The sequence below is a fragment of the Plecotus auritus genome (genome assembly GCF_963455305.1).
Source record: "Plecotus auritus genome assembly, chromosome: 4".
In the NCBI taxonomy this organism is placed as follows: domain Eukaryota; kingdom Metazoa; phylum Chordata; class Mammalia; order Chiroptera; family Vespertilionidae; genus Plecotus; species Plecotus auritus.
The window spans coordinates 26,155,718-26,170,979 of NC_137775.1; the positions used below are offsets into that span (position 1 = coordinate 26,155,718).

The 15,262-nt window shown below is 43.4% G+C and overlaps 1 protein-coding gene across 2 annotated transcripts in view; it reads left to right on the forward strand.

Moving 5' to 3' along the window:
• The first annotated feature begins 6,023 nt into the window (after nucleotides 1–6,023).
• PEX7 (peroxisomal biogenesis factor 7) overlaps nucleotides 6,024–15,262 on the forward strand; it is an 85,727-nt gene continuing 76,488 nt past the window's right edge. The window contains exons 1-3 of one of the 2 annotated variants that reach the window (XM_080666334.1): nucleotides 6,024–6,258; nucleotides 7,791–7,848; nucleotides 9,920–10,070. In XM_080666334.1, the coding sequence (XP_080522460.1) occupies nucleotides 6,129–6,258; nucleotides 7,791–7,848; nucleotides 9,920–10,070 (339 nt within the window). In that variant the 5' untranslated portion in view covers nucleotides 6,024–6,128. The remainder of the gene's footprint in view (nucleotides 6,259–7,790; nucleotides 7,849–9,919; nucleotides 10,071–15,262) is intronic. The other variant, XM_080666335.1, reaches the window with a different exon arrangement.

Below are 15,262 nucleotides of genomic sequence, written 5' to 3' on the forward strand. Positions count from 1 at the left end.
ATCTTTGGTTAATCTCTTCCTGCCCTCATCCCTTCCCTCTTCCCTCTGCGATTTATCAGTCTGTTCCATGTTTCCATGCCTGTGCATTGAGCATATGCCCCCTGGTGATCAGTGTGCTTCATAGCTACTGGTCAAATGGTCAAACAGTCACATGGTCGAACGGTCACTTAGGTTTTTATATATATATAGATAGATATGGTTATACTTGTTCTAATTTATTATTATTTGTTGTTAATTTCTTACTGTGCCTAATTTATAAATTAACCTTTATCATAGTTAGGTATACCAGAAAATATATATAGGGTTTGGTACTACCCACATTTTCAGGCATCCACTGGAGGTCCTGGAACGTAAATCCTCTCTGCAGTTAAGGGGGACTACTGTACACACATTTGAAAATAAAATTAGTGGCATATTATAAGCACTTCTTCACTTTGATTTTTTTTTCAGTAAACAGTAAACTTCTCTCTGAAGAGGTGGACAGAAAAATTAAGGATCTAGAGTGAGAAGAACACTACTTCTCACTGTACACTCTTTGAATAACTTTTAAATCATGTGCACATATTAATTTTTAAATGATAAAACATACATATGAGGTAGCTTCTGCATATTCTTAATATTTGGATGAAGATCTTAAAAACAAGTAGTAAGACTTTAAAGAAAGCCAACTCAAGGTCCTTTTACTTCTCTTTTAATTTTGTGGCATCATTAACTTCCTACTTCTCAAGGAGCATGATTTTTAGCACATTTATTTCCTGTTTTAAAAAATATTTTTAAACAGGAGAGGAAGGGAGAGAGAAAGAGAAATGAAAACATAAATGATGAGAGAGAATCATTGATTGGTTGCCTCCTGCATGCCCCACACTGGGGATCGAGCCCACAATCTAGGCATATGCCCTGACCAGGAATCGAACTGTGACCTCCTGGTTTATAGTTCAATGCTCAGCCACTCAGCTAACCTGACTGGGCACAACATTTACTTTCTGAATTAAACTTTGGATTATGATGCTACCCAAAATCAAGTCACCACTAAAAGGAAACATTATTCTGTTGTCTATGAAATATAGAACGCAAGATTTGAGATAAAGTGTGGCTACCACCTGATGGTCTTATTTTGAATAAAAATAACCTTCAGTTATAATAACATGTCTTTCTTTATAACAAGTTTTGGGGTCATGATGTTAATTAAGAGATAAAAAGGATCAGACTATATCACACTTATTGTGCACATGAGAATATAAAGTAAAAAATGGTAAAGCAAAGTGCCCCAAAACACAAAGCACATACTTACTCATACTTACTTTTTAAGTATTTCATTCACTAAATTTGTCAGGAAAGAATATGACTGCTATAACCCCCCAAAGAAGGGAAAAATAAGAAAAGCAATTACAATTCCTACAAACTTTATTAGACGCATGCTCTTTTCAAATTTGGAAGTTAAATTTTAGAGATGAGGTGAAATTTCTGGAAGTATTCCATCCTGAGGGAGTATTTGAAAGAGGACAGAGGTGGTGTGTGGGATAAGAAGGTAAGGACTTTTCCTGTGTAGGGGGCAGCATTAAGAACACCCAGAAAAGTCAGTGGGTGTAGGGAACAAAAGAATCTTTCAGAAGAATTCTGTAGGCAATCCATGCTAGTGAGATGGGGGAGGTAAGATTTTACTTTCTTTTTGAGCTTCTTGAAAGTTTTGTTCAGAAGGGTAGTGGAGAATGAAACTAAATTCTAAAACTTTTCAATTTATTTAAGAATAAACTTTTTAACCGTTTTTACCACATTTGCTTTATTCAGTAGGTTATAATCTACACTTAACAATATTTTAATTGGTCCAGATGTGTTCAGGGTGAGCTCCCCTCTAGCAGGCGCCTTTAAACAATCTGTGTAATCTTAATACAATCTGTATATGTTCTTTATACAATCTGTGTAATTTTGTGTGTGCACTTCCTTACTCTCTGGCACAGTAAGGTATTCCAGGCTCTGCCATTATGTGTTAAATAAATTAAAACATTTATTCAGCTTATGAATATTTATTTAATTCCAAACTAATGTTGAAGGTTTCACTGTGCTTATTAAACTAAATAAAATGGTCACATTTGTTGCATCCTTCCCACGCCTTTTCATATGTAGTGGCTACTCCTAGAACAGTGGTTGGCAAACTCATTAGTCAACAGAGCCAAATATCAACAGTACAACGATTGAAATTTCTTTTGAGAGCCAAATTTTTTAAACTTAAACTTCTTCTAATGCCACTTCTTCAAAATAGACTCACCCAGGCCGTGGTATTTTCTGGAAGAGCCACACTCAAGGGGCCAAAGAGCCGCATGTGGCTTGTGAGCCGCAGTTTGACGACCACGGTCCTAGAAGGAAAGTTTGGGGACCGGTGTATGTTTCCTTTTCGTTTGCAGGTGTAGGCATTTATGGCCAGCCAGCTGCTGCCTCTTTGGTCTCTCTCGGTTACTGTGCATTTAAAGAACGTCAGGGCTCCCACTCTGTGTTTATTCAGTTAGGATAATGCAGTTTAAATTGGAATTCAAGTTGTCCATGTCTGAAAAACAAAGTGACTGCAGCCTTCATGTGGACCCTGATTCAGAAGCTCACAAGTCTTGTGCCACCTTTGAAAACACAGCACTTGGGGCTGTGAAGGAAGTGACACTGGATCTCAGGTTTACCCAAGTGCAAAGGACATGAAAACACACATACAAAGTGTCCCCCTCAAATAGAAACTCCAGAGAGGGTTGAATTAAGTCTGACTTTTTGTATATTTATGTTTTAATACGAATGAAGTAGATAGCTAAAATCCAACTCTCAGATGCCATCTATAAAGTCCATGGTAAGAATTAAATGTGAGCCTGGTTCCATTTTGCTATGGGAGTAATTCAGTTCTGGTGGTCTCCTCTAGGTTCAGGAGGAGATGCTGTGTAATTCGTAGGTCACATACGATGTCAATACTTTAGGAATGATATCCCTTCCTGAACACCTTATGAACTCCAGCTTGCTCTGCCTGCAGTCTTTCTCCTTCTGCCCCCAGTGTTTGCTTCCACTGTTCAAGTCCTTGTCAGTGCTGAGCACTTCTCAAATGTGTTTTTCTTCTCCATGCTTTAGCCAACGAATGAGAATTGCTCAGAAGAGCTTGTGAAAACGCAGGTTTCCAGGCCCTGGGATTTTGAATGAATATATCCATGGTGTGTCCTAAGAATCTGCATTATAAAAATTACACAATGAGATTCAGAGATAGGGATATGAAATATGAGGAATACTGCTTGGGTGGTGAGGCACCCATGTCGCATCTCAGGGAGGGAGTATGCTAAGAGTCTGGGGCTTGTGTGGGTTAGGAGTGAGAGGAAGCATATGTAACATTCTGTTAGTTTCTAAACATCTATGTTTTTACTGTCAATTGTTATTAATTAATGACTAATTGCTGTTTTATTCCTTTTCTTCATTAACAGTATGCCAGGGCAATTGGTTTGGTATTGATTTGCATTTTGCTGTACTGGAGTTTTTTTTCCTTTCCCTATTCCAATTAGATAGCCAGCTCCTCTGTGATTCCTGGCCTCAGGCCACTTGATGTACTAGCATGGAAGCTGCTGACAGTCTTTAAATTCACTGAACAGAGTTTTGATGTGTCCTTAAGAAGAGGGTGGCAAGAGATGACCATGTGATGGCAGTGAAAAATCAGTGGGAAAGTGTCTCCAGCCTGGAGAAGGGCCAGCAACCTGGCCCTGCCCCTTGGTGGGAATGATTTCATGGCCTTCACCCCCTCCCTATCCCCATCTCCACCCTGCTCCCGGTTAGTGGGAGCCCATCTCAGTAAAGAGACCTGGGCCCTGCTTGGCTTCAAGCATGGCATGGAAATGCGCATTCACACGATAATTCAGACTTGCACAGGGAGATGTCTATGGTGACCCTAACAGACAGAAGGTGAGAGAGACTCTTCTTCACTGTTTGCCAGGCACCGTTTCAGGTGCTGATGATCCTACTGTTGTAAACTTTGCATTCCAGTGTCAGATTCTGGTGTGACCCTAGGGAAGCCAGGAAACCCCAAATTTGATGAGCTTGAATTTTCTAACGGTCTAGGGGGATGGAGATTTAAGTTTGTTCAAGAAAATAAAGAAATCCTCTACTTGAATACTTGGGTCTGTGCTAGAAAATTCTTTCCTGCTATAATAGCAATGGTTGTCATATTTTTTGCATGCCTACTATATGCCCGACAATGTAATAGATGTTTTATCTTATTTTCTTAAGCACTCTGCCGAGTTGTTTTCCCAACGAGTACCCACTCTCAATCTATCCATTTAAATATGTATGATAGGGTTATATGCAAATTCTCCCAACTACAGCTGTATTCTTGACCAGTATAATTAATTAATAGGATTCCCAATCCTTCCCTAGCTCCTCTTCCTCTGTCACATCTTACATCTGGTATTTTCTGTCTTTGGCCCTTTTCACTTTTCATATCACTCTCTTCCTGAGTGAGGGCAATCCTTTTCATGGCTCACATATATTTTACATGCAAATAAGAACTCCCTTAGCTCCTGACTGGTATGTCCAATATGAAATTCACATTCAATATGTTAAAACCGAGGCTTATTTTTCCCCCAAACCTATTCCTCTTCCCATAGTCCTGATTTCAGTGAGGAGGCCCTACATCCATCCAGGCATGTAAGTAAAAAATATGGAAGTCATTTTGGTTCCTCCCTGTTACATGTCTTTTTTTATGAGTTATTGCCCTAAAATCTCATCTGACACTTACTTTACATTCCCATTATCTTTGTCTCAAATCTTATCTTTTGCTTGAACTATTGCTAAAGCCTTTTAATCGATCTCCAATTTCTAATCACTGTCCTCCAGATTAGTGTTGCCCAGATCTTTTAAAATGAAAACTCAGTAATTAAATTTCTCATGTTAGAAAACTCCTATGGTCCTATATTGTTTAAATTACAGTAGAAATCCAGTTCCCTTGGTATGGCACACAGTTCTTCATGATCCAGCCCCAGTACAACACTCTAATCCCTCCCAATACTCTTCACCATCCCCTTTCCATGTGGTTAGGCTGAGTCCTGGCAGTCACAGTCATACTGTTTTAGGTTTCTTGGTTTGTTCATGTTATTCCTGCTCCTGCAGTGACCTCTATCTCCTTGTCTATTTAAAGGAAACATCACCATCATTTACTCACCATAAACATTACCTCCTTTCTGACCCTTGTCCCCTATCCTCCAGCACTGACAATTTAATTTAAAAAAAAAATACCCCATATATATTTCTTTACCCCATATATATTTCTCCTAGCACCCATATTATTTTGGTTACATTTAACTGATGACATGTTTACTAGACTTATCTCTTGAGGGCATGGAGTATATGTTATTGCTTTTGAATCCCAAGTGCCTAGCCCTGCACTTGGTGTTTAGTTAAACTGACTACACAACGAGGTGTGTGTCTGTTCCCCTCGCTTATTATTAACTGCACCCTCTTTCATTCTCAAAGTGTCTTGTTTGCCAGATAAGTTATATATGGTCGCCTTCCACATAATACACGGTTAGTAAATGTTTGAATGAATGAGTGAATAAGCCTTAGTTTTCCTGAATTAGCCCTGCATCTGAGCACTTACTATACAATACATGAAGTGAGATTTCTTTTTAAGTTAATGCCTTTTTTACTTAGCTTCACTCCACCTGATTTAATATTACTTCAAGGTACCTTGGGCAACACAGTTCTCCATTGCTTTTTGGACTAGCTGCATGGTTTCAGAGTTTACTGTCGCTTGTCTCATTTTATAATAATGAGGGACATTTCCTGATGCCAGAATTTCAAAAGCTCAATGCATTAATAAAAACCAGATAGCCCCGCAATGGAGGCTGATATGCAAAATTTAAAGTTGTCACCTAACCGACACTGCCCTGTTTTATCCAGTTCGTTACAGGTGGCGCGAATTAGTTTGTTTTGCCCAAAACAAAAATGAATTCCGTTGGCGTCAATGCCCTTTCATTTACGACCAATAGAAACCCAGCATTCAGGACATCAGGTGTCTTTACTTCCGCCTCGTCCGCCGGCTCACCAAATTCTGGGCTAGTCCGCCTGGGATTCCCCTCGGCGCCAGCGGCCGGGAGGCGCGGTCCCCAGGCGCGGGCGGGATGAGCGCGGCGCACGGCGGATCGGTGCGGACGCTGCGGGTGCCGGGCCGCCACGGCTACGCCGCCGAGTTCTCCCCGTACCTGCCCGGCCGCCTGGCCTGCGCCGCCGCGCAGCACTACGGAATCGCGGGTGAGGCCGGGCCCCGCCGCCGGGGCGGGGGCGGGTTCCAGCCAAGTCCGCTCCTCCTGCTCGTCGGGAAGCACTTCCGACAGCAGACGGCGCCACAACTGAACGCCAGGGGGAGCAGAGGAACCGATGGGCCCTGCACCCTCCTTTGTCCAGTGTGTGGAGTTGGTGTCAATTTCTCCCCCCCCCCCCCCCCCCCCCCGGTTACGGCGCGGAAATAGCATATGGAAGATGCCTAGTGGCCCGCGTCCTTGTTCCTTAAGAGCGCACCGATTCCGCAGCCATCTGACACCCTTTCTCCCCCATGCACACGCTGCCCCTAGGAAGTGTGTGTTTAGCCTTGTGGCCCCTCTGACCCGGTCGGACCCACCACAGCACTTGGAAAACCGTCCGCAGGGTCACCCCAGTGCCTGTTCGTTCGTCCCCGTTCCCCGCAGTCAGCATTCGGCCGTCAGTGGTAAATTGATGCCCCTGAGCCTGCGTTTGAAGTTGCCTCGCAATTGCCATTATGAAATTTATTAAGTTCTGCCCTCACTGTTTGTTGTCTCAGCAGGAATACATACATTTATTTGCAAGCACTTATTTGGGGTTTAAGTTAATTGTCATGGACTAGATTGAAATGCAGGGTTTCAGTCATAATTTTTTTTCTCTTAATTCATATCCTAGCTATTATTTACACATCGAAAATCTATGAAACAAGTCCCTACATAATGTCAGCTTCCTGTAGTAGTTTTTGTTTGGTCCCACACATGAAAAAAATACTGTGATTTCCAAAAACTCGGAGGAAATATTTGCTTTCTTATATTTTCACCATTAGCTCTTAGAGCTTGCACATTTAGATTTACAATAATTGCCCATCAGTTAAGTTGAAGACCCATGAGTATGTGATATTTTAAATTAAAACCTTTACAAAAACTTTAAAGGAGTTAATATTTTAAAAAATCAGTCAGGTTTAAATAAAAGAGTCCCCTCCCCAGTTCCTAAAACAAATATACCTTTTAAAATATGCTGGTCCCTTAACAAAAATAATTAATCTTCGGTTATAACATGTATTCTGTTCAGCCCTTTACCACCAAGTTTGTGGTAAATTCCACCAGCTATTTTGTCTTAAAATCCCATGTTTAATGCATTTGAGATCTATTGGCAAGGCAGTGTGATGTAGTAGGAGCAGAGGCGTGCAGGTCTGTAAGCCAGAGGTTTAATCACCTGCAAATAGGGATGATGGTAATACCTATCTAGGACGTTTGTGTGCTTGGTACTTGCCTGGCCACAGAATATGAACTCAAATATCTCCTCTGTTAGGGCTATCGGGATTCCAAGCATAAGTGAGATGATAAATTTAATACTTAGTGATTGAAGCACAATATAGAAAGACAAATGGAGAACACAAACCCATTATTTTGTAAACATGGTCTCAATAACTTTAGGCAGAAATTCATGGTAGTAAAGTTAGGTACTCGGTGCTTGATCCCTCCTTGACCTAAATGGTCCCGTGGTGGGTTCAACAGCATGACCTCACCTTTTTTTTCCCTTAGGATGTGGAACTCTGCTAATATTGGATCAAGATGAATCTGGGCTTAGGATTTTTAGAAGGTAAGATGGTTCTTTAATTATTAACTTACTAGTGGCCCAGTGCACAAAATTCATGCATGGAGGGGGGTTTTCCCTCAGCCCGGCCTGCACCCTCTCCAATCTGGGACCCCTTGGGGGATGTCCGACTGCCGGTTTAGGCCCGATCCCACATCGGGATCGGGCCTAAACCGGCAGTCGGACATCCCTCTAGCAATCTGGGAGGGCTGGCTCCTAACCTCTCACCTGCCTGCCTGCATGATTGCTCCTAACCACTCTGCCTGCTGGCCTGCCCTCTCTGTTGGTCTGCTTGCCCCCAACTTCCCCCCTGCCAGCCTGCTCACCCCAACTGCCCCCGCCACCGGCCTGATCACCCCTAACTGACCCCCACTGATGGCCTGCTCGCCCCCAACTGCCCTCCCCGCCGGCCTGCTCGCCCCAAACTGCCCCCCTTCTGGCCTGATCACCCCCAACGGCCTCCCCCCCCCCCCCCCACTGGACTGATCACCTACAACTGTTGTCCCATCCTGGCCTGATCACCCATAACTGCCCTACCCTCTTGGCCCCTAACCTCCTCTTCCTTGGCCCCGTCACCATGGCTTTGTCCAGAAGAATGTCCAGAATGTCTCCTGGAAGGTCTCCCAGTCTAATTAGCATATTACCCTTTTATTATAGATAGAGGCCTGGTGCACAGGTGGGGGCTGGCTGGTTTGCCCTGAAGGGTGTCCTGGATCAGGGTGGGGGTTCCCTTGGGGGGCGGGGCGGCCTGGGTGAGAGGCTGGGGCAGTTTTCAGGCCAGCCACGCCCCCATGGGGTGAGGGTCTGAGGGCCATTTTCAGGCTGGCCACACCCCCTTCAGGGTGGGAGTCCCTGCTGGGGTGCCTGGCCAGCCTGGGTGAGGGGCTGATAGCTGTTTGCAGTCTGGTCACACCCCCAGTGGGGACCCTCACCCTGATGGTGGCATGGCCAGCCTGGGTAAGGGGCTGAGCGGTGTTTGCAGGCCCCTCCCTCAGCGGCCGGCCTGGGTGACCCAAGCCTCTTGTGTGCTCAGGCTAGCTCCGTGGCCGCAGCCCACAGGCCCCTCCTTCAGCAGCTGGCCAGGGCAGGTGGGAATCTTGGCTTCCTCTGTCGCCAGGGGCGACCCAAGCCTCCCTCCCAGCTGGCTCTGTGGCCGCCGCCATCTTTGTCCCTCCTGATTGGCTGTGGGCGTTGTGGAGTGACGGTTAATTACCATATTACTCTTATATTATTATTAACTTATATGTATTCTCTTTTGCTACTAAAGCCTTAACAGAATTAGGTTTTGAATATTCTTTATCCATAAAGTTTTTTTAAATTTGCAGAATAAAAGAAACGTCAGCATTTCCGTAGTATAGAACTTATTTTTGCCATTAAGTTTGACTGTCATTTTTCTTCTACAGCTTTTGTCTTTTAGTGTCCATTTAGGAATTATAAAACTAAAAAAAAAAAAAAAAAATGAACTAGTTAGTCTACTGCTGTGTGACATTTGTATCTTTGCTCTCTTCTTAATGTTGTTTAGCTTCACTCATTCAGAAGCTATTACCCATTTTATAGATATCTTTCCTGTCTTTCCATGCACGTCTTTTCTGTATGTTGGACTCAACACCTCCATCAGAGCAGTCAAGGTAGAGAAAGAAAAGGAAATGCTGTCAGAAAATAACTACCTGCTCATAGCTCATGTGAAAGATTTATGGGAGACATTGAAATTATTGCTCTAAATTAGTATCTTAAAGTGCTTGCTAATCCTGCCTCTGAACCACAAAAAACAGTGAGCACCCAAGTATGGCAGCATGCCCTGATGTAAATAGTGCTGTATTACTAGCGGGCAGACCTAATTTTAATAAAGCTTTACAGTTTTCTAGCTGTATGAATTCGGCTATTCTTTTAACCTCTTCGAACTTGTTTCTGCATATGACAAGTACCAGTTCTACTTATTTCTCATTGTTGTGAAGATCAGGTTGAGATAATATGTGTTAAAATGTGAGAAACTTAAAAAAAAACTGTAACGTTATTTTTATTTGACGTTCAACTGCCTATATAACTAGATGTTTCGTTGTAATTTTTCCTGGTATAGCTTTGACTGGAACGATGGTTTGTTTGATGTGACCTGGAGTGAGAACAATGAACATGTCCTGGTCACTTGTAGTGGGGATGGCTCGCTGCAGCTCTGGGACACTGCCAAACCCACAGGGCCACTGCAGGTCTACAAGGAACACACTCAGGAGGTAGGAAGGGCGTCTTCTTGGGCCTATGGTTTTTCTTTGGGTGAAACACGTTTGGGGATGCAAACTTGGGGAAATGTCTTCAGGGGATAAGAAGTTTAAGCTTTGGTGTTGGTCCTACATGTTATAAGTCACTTATTATTTGATTATTCAGACTTAAACTACCTCTTGGCCAAAAAAGCTAGGAAAGAAGAAGAAGTCAGGCTTCTCATTAATAAGTAAAAATACCTCCAATAGTAAGCATACTGTGGCACCAGTTCCTCCAGAGAGGCCCATCACTGTCTTCATGCTGTAGGAATATGCCTGCCATAATCTGCCTCAAGATAGAGGTAGGCGGACTTTTCACAAAGACATCGAAAGATTACCTTTAGGTCTTCCGTAGGATTCCTGAGAATTTTCAGAATATATTGGAGCAAGAACATCAATTACTGAAGAGATTTTAAATCTAAATCTGGTTCATGTGTCAGTGTGTAGCATAAAAAATAGTTTGATCTTCTTAAGTCATATTAAAATATATCTATGTTTTTAATAAACATGATGGGAAAGATATTCTCTTTTGATGCTTTACTTTTTTTTTTTTATTGTTTAAAGTATTACAAATAGTAGTACATATGTTTCCTTTTTTCCCCCCCAATTGACCTTCCCCCAGCCTCCCCTACCTGCACGGTACATGCCCTCACCCCCCTCCCAGTGTCTTGCGTCCATTGGTTATGCTTATATGCATGCATACAAGTCCTTCGGTTGATCTCTTACCTCTCCCCCCCGCCCCACCCCCTGCCCAAGATGTTTTACTTTAAATGTCTAAAAATTTTTCTCGAGGTAGCAATAGATCCTTCAAATGAAAACTTGCAAATTTACTTTAAAATTTGTGTCTACACAGGGCCTGGCCCATAGAAACCTTTATTTAGTAAATGCTTATCAGATGCAAAAATATTAGTCTGTTGTGATAAAAGATTCATTATGAGGATTCCAGACATTATTTTGTAGCTATAGCTGTTAAAAATTAGTGTTTCTAAAATTGTGACTGAAAATAATGAAAAATTATAGTTTTTCTATTTTATTATGAAGGCTCTTTGAATAAGGGTAGTTATAAATTATCATATTATCACTGAAAATTAAGACAACTTTGGTAAAGAAGAACTTTAGTTTCAGGATATTCAATGCAAGAATTTCCACAGAGCAGGATGTCCAAAATGCAGACATTTTTGTGGTACCTTCATGATTTTTGCCATATTCTTATACTACTTACTAGAGGCCCGGTGCATGAAATTCGTGCACAGGAAGGGTCCCTACGCCTGGCTGGCAATCAGGGCCAATCTGTGGGGCAACCAGTGGGGTGATCGGAGGGGCCCCTGCTGGCACCTGCCTTGGATGGCCTGGCGCCACCTGCTCGCCGGCCTTAGCCTGCTGCCACCACCAGTCACCTCCCTCTGCGGGGTGATTGGCCAGGCGATCGGAGTGGGGAGTGGCCCTTCTGATACTTGCCTTGGCTGGCCTGGGGCCTGCAGGCTAGAGGAAGCTCCTGCTTTGAGCATCTGCCCCCTGGTGGTAAGTGCATGTCACAGGGACCAGTCATTCTGCTGGTCGTTCCGCTGTTCAGTCGATTTGCATATTAGGCTTTTATTATATAGGAGAATTAATTAAAAAAAATTTTTTTTAAATATTTTTTCTCTCAAAAGTTTTATTTTCTTTTTATTAAATCTTTGGTGCTGTATATTGTTTATTTATATAAATTCTAGGGCTGTAACTAATGGGTCATAAAATACCTAATTATGTTAAGTAGGCTATATCACTTAATGTTTTTCTTTAAATGAGCTTTATGTTATTTCACTCATCCTAAAATAGTTATATTCATGAAACCATGGGATTGATAGCTAATTTAGTATATATACTTATTAAATTATAACATATGTTAAAATAAACATGTAATGCATAAAATAAAGTCTGTGTACCAGTTAAAATCATCTCATACAGCCAGTGGTGTGTGTACTGCAGAATGGAGCAAAAGTAGGTTTATAGTTGTTTGTATGGAAAATAATGCAGCAATTAATAAATAATAATTTAAGAATAAACTGTGTTTCATGTACTCACAACTGTAAACCTGCTTTGCCCTACCCTGTGCATGCTACCTTCTGGAAAATACTATTCTAGAATGTTCCTCATGATGGTCTCTCAGTCTTTGCTTCATTTCTGTGAAATTGAATTTCACTGTCTCACATAACTAACCTGACTTTTAGATTGTTAGAAACTGCTCTCTTAGGCCCAGATCTGTTCTCCATGGCAACCAACTGTTGCTTCTAATGCCTTTCTGTGAAGTGATAAGATTAAGTCCAATCTCCCTTTTCCAGGAGAACCCTTGAAAATAGTCATCATGTCCCCTTTAGTCTTCTCTTTTCCAGACTGTGCACTTGTAATTCCTTCAGCCTGTCCTCAGATTACATGGTCTCTACATTTGTCACCCTCCTGGTAAACTCCTTTGCATATTCTCCTGTTATTTAGTGTTGCTTTTAATATTCTATACCTAATTTATTCCATAAATGTGTTGATCAGTGCTGGGCTTTATAAGAATTTGCCAACATAATCTTGAGCCTCTAATTCTAATAATATTACCTAACCTGGCTGTATATTTTCTTCAGCCATGTAATAGTGTTGGGCTATTTTGAATCTGTTACTAAAGTACCTCAATCTTTGTTATTTGAACTGCTGTTATACATCATCCTATAATTATGTAACTTAGTTTTTTTTTAACTGAGGACATACTTTGTTGTTTGTTTTTTGTCAGACTATTATTTTAGATTGTCTGTCCTCATTTTCTTTTCAAATGCAGTTTTTGAAAATCATTTGTATCAGTTAGGATGCCTTGGCTGTTAGTATAATAAAAAACTGAACAAAAAAACTCATGCAATAATCAGAGTTTATTATTCCACATAACCAAGCATATGGAGGTGGAATGGGTCTAAGCTTGGTTAATTCAAAGCTTGACAGTGCCATCAAATACTCAAGTTCCTTCTGTCTTTCCACTCTTTTATCCTTAGCGGGTTTCTTTTTTTTTTTTAAATTTCTTTATTGATTAAGGTATTACATATGTGTCCTCATCCCTCCATTAACCGCCCCCCCCCCCAGTCATGCCCTCACCCCACTGGTGTTCGTGTCCATTGGTTAGGCTTATATTCATGCATACAAGTCCTTTGGTTGATCTCTCCTCCTTTCCCCCACCCTCCCCTATCTTCCCTCTGAGGTTTGGCAGTCTGATTGATGCTTCTTTGTCTCTGGATCTGTTTTTGTTCATCAGTTTATGTTGTTCATTATATTCCACAAATGAGTGAGATCATGTGGTATTTATCTTTCTCTGACTGGCTTATTTCACTTAGCATAATGCTCTCCAGTTCCATCCATGCTGTTGCAAATGATAAGAACTCCTTCTTTTTTACTGCAGCATAGTGTTGGAAACCGCCCATTGTCCTCACTAGCAGAGAGGTGTGGACAAGGAACTCGGAAGGCTGGTCAACCTTGAAGCTCTGAAAGGTCAGAGCCAACCACCCACTGTCTAGTTGAGACAATGATAGCTAAAGCAACCTCTTCCTTTTAATCTTATGTGAATCCTTGCTGATTGGCTATTACTAAAATTGCCTGCCTAGAGCTATGGGTGGATCCCATCCTATCTAATAAAAGAGTAATATGCAAATTGACCTTACCTCTGCTACACCAACAAGCTACACCCACCAGTCACGCCCACCAGCCAATCAGGAGGGAATATGCAAATAAACCCAACCAAGATGGCTGCAGCCACAGAGAGCAGGAGGGAGGCTTGGGTTTCCCTGGCAATGGAGGAAGCCAAGCTTTCCACCTGCCCTTGCTGGCCCAGGCCTCCACTCAATGCTACAAAGTTTCAATTATAGAAGATAAATAAATCCCAACAGAAATGGCGGCAGCTGGAGGAAGCCAAGCTTCAGCAGCCATGGCCTGCTTTGGCTTCCGCTTAAGGCTACAAACTTTCAATTATAGAAGATACATAAATCCCAACAGAAATGGCTGCTGCCATGGAGCGAGCAGAAGGCTTGGCTCCACTCCAGGCTACAAAGTTTCAATTGTAGAAGATAAATAAATCCCAGATACCAGGGCCTCTGCCTGGGTCGCCAGGGGGTGTGGCCAGCCTGCAAACCACCATAGGCCCCTCACCCAGGCCACCCCACGCCCCAAGGGAACCTCCACCCTGATCCAGGTCACCCTTCAGGGAAAACCAGCTGGTCCCCACCCATGCACCAGGCCTCTATCCTATCTAATAAAAGAGTAATATGCAGATTGACCATCACTCCAACACACAAGATGGCTGCCCCCATGTGGACACAAGATGGCCACCACGAGATGGCCAGCAGGGGAGGGCAGTTGGGAGGACCCAGGCCTGCAAGGGAGGGCAGTTGGGGGCTATCAGGCCAGCAGGGGAGGGCATTTGGGAGGAACCAGGCCTCCAAGGAAGGGCACTTGGGGGCGATCAAGCCTGCAGGGGAGGGCAGTTAGGGGTGACCCGGCTGGCAGAGGAGGGAAGTTGGGGGTGACTGGGTCTGCAGGGAAGGGCAGTTGGGGGGGACCCAGGCCTGCAGGGGAGAGCAGTTGGGGGGTACCAGGTGTGCAGGGGAGGGCAGTTAGGGGTGACCAGGCCTGCAGGGGAGGGCAGTTAGGGGCAAACAGGCTGGCAGGGGAGCAGTTAGGCATCAATCAGGCTGGCAGGGGAGTGGTTAGGGGATGATCAGGCTGGCAGGCAGAAGCAGTTAGGGGCAATCAGGAAGGCAAGCAGGAGAGCACTTGGGAGCCAGCAGTCCTGGATTGTGAGAGGGATGTCCGACTGCCCGTTTAGGCCTGATCCCACTGGGCAGTCGGACATCCCTCGAGGGGTCCCAGATTGGAGAGGGTGCAGGCTGGGCTGAGGGACACTCCCTCCCCCCCCATGCACGAATTTCGTGCACCGGGCCTCTAGTAGTCTTAATAAAAGGGATTGCTAGGCCAGAGCAAAGCAAAGTCCTTTCCCTTGAGTTGGGCTCCCGCCTGGCCCCCAATATTTCCAAATTAATATTTTCTAGTCACTTTCATTAGTGTGCGGCCTCCTCCAGAGCCCGAACCCTGAACCTGAACCCTGAACCTGAACCCTGAACCACGCAGGACATGAAAGGGGTTCAATACAGCGTAGTATTCCATTG